At 48.0% G+C, this 6,472-nt stretch overlaps 1 protein-coding gene across 1 annotated transcript; it reads right to left on the bottom strand.

Annotated features, from left to right (window-relative positions):
- Positions 1-1,120: 1,120 nt before the first annotated feature.
- Positions 1,121-2,203, bottom strand: LOC122050634. Its single transcript, XM_042611525.1, has one exon. The coding sequence runs from the start codon at positions 2,201-2,203 to the stop codon at positions 1,121-1,123; it is 1,083 nt and encodes a 360-aa protein (XP_042467459.1).
- Positions 2,204-6,472: the final 4,269 nt, after the last annotated feature.

The raw sequence follows: 6,472 nt of genomic DNA, 5'->3' as shown, positions 1-6,472 counted from the left end.
TGCTAATCCCCTCTGTAAGATGAGTCACAGCTCAGCTTTTCACTTGATCTGCACTTCTCAGCCTATCCCTTCAGACTCGAAAAGGTCATAGATAATTAGCGCTCCAGGGCCGATCTAGCTTCTTGCCTCGTTCATCTTGTAAGTAATAAGCTCCGGAGGCTAACTTTTTAATGACTTTATCAGGTCTATCCCATTGTGGTGCTAGCTTAGTTACGTCTCCTACTGGCTTGATTTACTTCCAGATCAGATCTCCCTCTCCAAAGAATCGAGGAATTACTCTTTTATTGTAATTTTGTCTCATTCTTTGTCGATAAGCCTCCAACCGAGCCGCTGTTTGGTCGCGGGTCTCGCTAATAAGATCTAACTCAGCTAATCGACGTTCTGCATTTCCTTCATCGTATAATATCCTTCTGACTGACGGTACCCCAACTTCTATGGGTACCACTGCCTCATTGCCATAAACCAAGTGAAACGGTGTCAGACCTGTGCTTTCCCGGGGTGTTGTACGATAGGCCCACAGAATGCTTGGTAGCTCTTCCACCCAATTGCCTCCGACATGATCTAGCTTGACCTTCAAACCCCTAACTATTTCTCTATTAATTACCTTTGTCTGCCCATTGCTTTGAGGATAAGCTACTGAAGTGAATGCTTGCGTTATGTCAAATCGCTTGCACCAAGCCTGTATTCTTTGTCCTTGAAATTGCCTTCCATTATCGGACACCAGCTTGTGAGGAATACCAAATCTGCAAAGGATGTTCTTCCACAAGAACTGGATGACAGCATCTTCCGTAATCCGGGTCAGGGCTTTTTCTTCTACCCATTTAGAAAAATAATCCACAGCCACCAACAAGAAGTGCCTCTGACCTGGTGCCATTGGAAATGGTTCCACGATATCCATGCCCCATTGGTCAAAAGGACAAGACACTATAGATGTTCTTAACAGGGCTATAGGTCGATGAGTCAAGTTTTGATGCTTCTGGCAGGACAAGCATGTGTTCACCAACTTGTGAGCATCCCTCTGTAAAGTAGGCCAGAAATACCCGGCCAGGAGCACCTTGCGAGATAATGTCCGACCGCCTACATGATTGCCACAGCATCCCAGATGTATTTCTCGTAAGGCCTAGTCGGCTTCCTCTATACTCAAGCATTTAAGTAAGGGTCGGGAGAAGGACCTCTTGAAGAGCTGGTCCCCGATCATGACATAAGCATGAACTTGCCTTCTTATCAACCTAGATTCCTCGGGGTCGGTCGGCAAGATACCATGCCTAAGATAATTGATCACGGGTGCCCGCCAATCAATAGTTGCTTCTGCGTTGTTTTGCAAATCTATCTGGGCTATCAAAAAGTTTTGTGCCGTTGATCGATCCAACACCCAAGTAGTTAAGGAACTGGCCATCTTGGCTAGCTCATCTGCCCGCTCATTCTCCGACCTGGGTATCTTTGTGACAGTGACCTCTACAAATTCTGCCTTCATCTTCTCGTAAGCCTCTTGATACATTTGTAATTTATCACAATTTATAATAAAGCTGCTTGCCACCTGCTGAGTCACCAACTGGGAATCTGAATAGATGATTACCCGAGCTGCCCCAACATGCCGAGCTGCTTGCAATCCAGCCAATAAAGCCTCATACTCTGCTTCATTGTTCGTGGCCCGGAAATTCAATCGCACTGCCACCTGGAGTATATCCCCTTGAGGAGATATTACTAAGACTCCGACCCCGCTTCCATGATGATTAGCAAACCCATCCACATAGATCTTCCATGTTTCTTCAGGGTTGATTTGATGTACTTCTGTTAAGAAATCTGCCAGGGCCTGTGCCTTAATAGCAGTGTGCGGCTGGTACTGTATGTCATATTCTCCCAACTCTGTGGCCCATTTAATAAGCCGACCTGCAACTTCTACATTAGTCAGTGCTCTTCCCATGGTGCTGTTGGTTAAAACTGTGATGGGATGCGATAAAAAGTAAGGTCGTAATCGCCGAGCCATAAGAACCAATCCATAAACCAACTTCTCGAGTGTCGTGTATCGGGACTTGGCTCCCTTCAATAAATGTCTGAAGAAATACACTGGTCGTTGTACATTGTCATGTTCTTTAACGAGCACTGCCCCTACAGCCTCAGGGGTGGCTGACAAATAAACCCATAAAGGCTCCCCTACAACTGGCTTAAAAAGAGAGGGCAGGGTCTCTAGATACTTCTTCATCTCTTCAAAAGCTTTAGTGCATTCTTCATCCCACTAGAATTTGGAGGCCTTCCTTAGCACCTTGAAAAAAGGAGCGGCCCGGTCCGCAGATCTGGAAATAAATCTTGACAAGGCTGTTATTCTGCCAATCAGCTTCTGGGTTTCTTTTAAATTTTGAGGACGCTACATATCCTTGAGCACTTGAACCTTTTCAGGATTGGCCTCTATTACTCGCTCGGTTACCAGGTAACCCAAGAATTTTCCTCCTTTAACTCCGAATAAGCATTTCAATGGATTGAGTTTCAGACCATACTGTCGAAGAGTTCTGCATGTTTCCTCCACATCCTTGATCAAGTTTTCGGCCAGCGGGGATTTGATGAGTATGTCGTCGACATAGACCTCCACATTTTGCCCGATCTGCTCCTAGAAGATTTTATCAATCATTCGCTGGTATGTGGCTCCGACGTTCCTGAGGCCAAAGGGCATGACAGTATAACAGAAAGTACCGTCAGCTGTAATAAAACTAACCTTCTCTTGATCTTCCCGGGCTAGAGGTATCTGATGATACCCCTAGTAGGCGTCCAACATACATATTCTTTCACATCCAGCTGTGGAATCTACCATTTGATCAATCCGAGGCAGAGGATAGCAGTCTTTGGGGCTGGCCCGATTGAGGTCACGGAAGTTGATACATACTCTCCACTTATTGTTGGGCTTCTTCACCAAAAATGACATTGGAGAGCCAGGATGGGAACTGAACCTTCCGAACATGCCCTGTCTTTTTTGAGCTGATCTACCTCAGCTCTTATTATTTTATTCTGATCAGCTGAGAAATTTCTTTTCTTTTGCTTCACGGGCCGGGAGTCAGGTAACAGATGCAACTTGTGCTCAGCCACCTCTGGTTTGACCCCAGGAAGTTCTTCAGTAGACCAAGCAAAGACATCCCGATTACGGATTAAACACTGAATCAGTTCTTCTTTGAGGAAAGGGGGGAGGTCACTCGCCACCCTGGTCAGACTCTCAGGTCTATCAGCATGTAGTTGTATTTCTTCCCAAGGGATGGGTTCCTCAGCTGTAGGAAGAGGCTCCTCTTGAACAACATGAACACCTCCGTCCTGTATCCTTTGATGTTTCCAAGCATCCACTCGGACCATGTCAGTATAGCACCGTCGAGAAACCTTCTGTTTTCCTTTAACTTCCCCGACCTGCTCACCCACAGGAAACTTGATTTTTTGGTGAAAGGTCGAGACGGTAGCCCTAAATTCGTGCAGGGCGGGCCTCCCTAGAATAACCTTATAGGAAGAAGGGGAGTCCACTACTATAAATGTGCTCCTCCTTGTACGCACCAGTGGCTCAGTGCCCAAAGATATTGCCAGCTTAATCTGACCATAGGCTTCACTTCATTGCCAGTAAACCCATAGAGAGATGTAGCCACTGGCTGAAGTTCAGCAGCGTCAATATGCATTTCTTCAAATGCAGTCCTGAATAGAATGTTAACCGAGCTCCCGGTATCAACAAAAACCTGAGCCACTCGACTATTGGCAATGATGGCTTTGATGATGAGCGCATCGTCATGAGGCAACTCAAGACCCTCCAGGTCTGCAGGCCCAAAGCTAAGAACAGGGCCAGCAGCTTGCTCCTGACTCACTCGACAGCATGAACCTCCAATCGCCGAACATGAGACTTACGTGCTCTCCCTGAATCTCTGTCGGTCGGTCCTCCAGAAATCATACCGATCTCTCTAACAGCTGCGTTACCTCTGTTTTCGACCTCTCGTGATCCTTCCGGCTCTTTTCCCCGGCCAGGCTGATGAGTGTTAGGTCCCTCTAGGTCAGGACGAGATGGTCCGGCCTGCCCTGCCATCCTTTGTTCTTCCATTATCTTGATCAACTGCGGCGCTAGCTCGGGCGGGGGCAAACCCATCTCTGCAACTAGTTTAGAGTCTCGAGCAAATTGAAAACATCTGTTAGTATCATGTGTGCGAGATCTATGATAGGTGCAGTATCGATTACTCCCTGGCCCTGGTCGGGGGATGTGTATAGTAGCAACTCGAGAAGCAGGTCGAATTTTCGGCCCGGGATGAAAGGCAGGTCTGGCCTCCCGGACTCGTGGTAGGGGTTGAGGGGGTGGTTGAGGCGCTCTCCTTTCCTGCTTGGTGGTGGAAGGAGGTGGTCTTTCGGCCTTCTTTCGAGCTGCTTGCGCTTCTTCCACCTTGATGTAGGAAGCAACTTTTTCCACCATCTTATAAAAATTTCGAGCGGGATTTTTGATGAGATCTCTAAAGAATTCTCCCTCCCCCAATCCATGAGAAAAAGCGCTCATAAGAATCTCTGAAGTGGTAGTGGGGACATCCTGAGCCACTTGATTAAAGCGGTTGATATAACTTCTTAGGGGCTCAGTCGGACCCTGCTTTAGAGCGAAAAGACAATGATTTGTCTTCTGATATTTCTTCCTGCTGGCAAATCGTCACAAAAAAGCCGTTTTGAAGTCTAGAAAACAGGTGATGGACCCTTGAGGCAACCCATCGAACCAATTTAAAGCTGAACTAGATAAAGTATTCAGGAAATCTCTACATTTGACAGCATCGCTATATTGATGTAGCAGGGCTGCGTTTTTGATTTCGCAAATGATCCTCTAGATCCTTGCTCCCATCATATTCTCCGTTCGATGGAGCTCTATAACCCTTGGGCAGTCTTTCATTTAGAATTCTAGTTGAGAAAGGTACTTTCTCGTCCGGATCTTCGGGAAATGCCTCAGGTATGACGAGGGCCTTTCCTTTCTTCGAATCCCACGGCTGTGAGCTCTCAGCCATAGATGCTTGAGGCTGCTCCTTCTTGAGGCTTTGTGCTTGGGGCTCTAGCTGATAATATCCTATGCTAGGATCGCGATAAGGATGCTGAGGAACTACCTCAGGCTGCTTTCTTTTGGAACCACGATCTGAAACAAGCAGGGGTTCCTTGGAAGCCTCAGCAGGGGCTTGTCGTGGTCGCGAGACAGTTGCCTGTCTCTCCGAGGCTGCCAATCTTTTGGCCTCCTTGAAGAGTTCGTACTCCCTAGCGGTCATAGTAACGTGAATGCGGCCAAACTCCTCCATCGTCACGTTCCGGATCAAGTTGTTGTGTTCCCACAGACGGCGCCAAATTTGATCCCGTCCGGAAGCTGAGTCGGATGAAAGCGGGCCTTGTTGTGCTAAAGGTTGACGAAGAGTCAACGAGATGCTGAGTCTGCAAGGTACCCTCGGGACAGGTGCACACGAGCGGTTGTACGAAGGAAAGAAAGGATCAGGATGATGGAGCTATTGCTCTGCACACACTCAGACGAGTCACACGGTCGTTAGAGACCAGAACCCAGGGAAAAAGTCCCCAGGTCAGGCCCTCCGACGCTCAAGTCAGGTACTTTTCCCCCAGAAGTCACAGAGAAAGCAAGAAAAAGTAAAAGACTGGTAAGAAATGATGAGAGAGTGTACCTACGTAAGGGACAAAGCATCCCTTTTTATACTTCAACTGAGGCTTCTGGAACCTGGCGAATGTCAGGGAATGTCGGGTGCCAGGCTCTGTCTGGCGGTGGTCGACACGTGGCTTTCTCTCATAGGCCGGCGGAGGAACCGAGAGGGGCATGAGACCTTCATTGTTAGAATATTCCCTGACATGTGATGATTGTTCTCTGACAGGTGGTTACGATTCCTTGCAGGCCTATTTGTCATGTAGTATCTGGCCTCCTGACCCACCTTCGTCTGTGTCATTCTAAGTATGTACCTCTCGACGATCTACTGCTTTCTGACCCGCACGATGGGTTAGCTTCCCAACCTGCATATGTTTGTTGTTACCCATGGTGTGAAGGTCCCGACCTGTACCCTGGGTCGGCTCCCCGACCTGCACGCTGAGTTGGATCCCTGACCTGTGTCCGTCTATTGTTATCCCTGGTATGATCGTCCTAACCTTCACGTATGATCGTCTCGACTTGCACATTGGGTCGGATCCCTGACCTGTGTCCGTCTGTTGTTATCCATGGTATGATCGTCATGACCTATACGCTGGGTCGGATCCCTGACCCGTATGAGCATGTTGTTATCCATGGTATGAATGTCCCGACTTGAACGTATGATCGTCCCGACCTGCACATTGGGTCGGATCCCTGACCTGTGTCGGTCTGTTGTTATCCATGGTATAATCGTCACGACCTGCACGCTGGGTCGGATCCCTAACCTGTATGAGCATGTTGTTATCCATGGTATGAACGTCCCGACCTACACATATGATCGTCTCGACCTGCACGCATGATCGTCCCGAC

Source organism: Zingiber officinale, chromosome 3A (assembly GCF_018446385.1).
Source record: "Zingiber officinale cultivar Zhangliang chromosome 3A, Zo_v1.1, whole genome shotgun sequence".
Lineage (NCBI taxonomy): Eukaryota > Viridiplantae > Streptophyta > Magnoliopsida > Zingiberales > Zingiberaceae > Zingiber > Zingiber officinale.
The sequence above is the reverse complement of the archived record's forward strand: the minus strand, read 5'-3'. Positions and strand labels throughout refer to the sequence as shown.

What these genes read in the sequence shown, in the direction of transcription:
- LOC122050634 (XM_042611525.1), bottom strand. Translation starts at nt 2,203, where the DNA reads ATGAAGAAGTATCTAGAGACCCTGCCCTCTCTTTTTAAGCCAGTTGTA.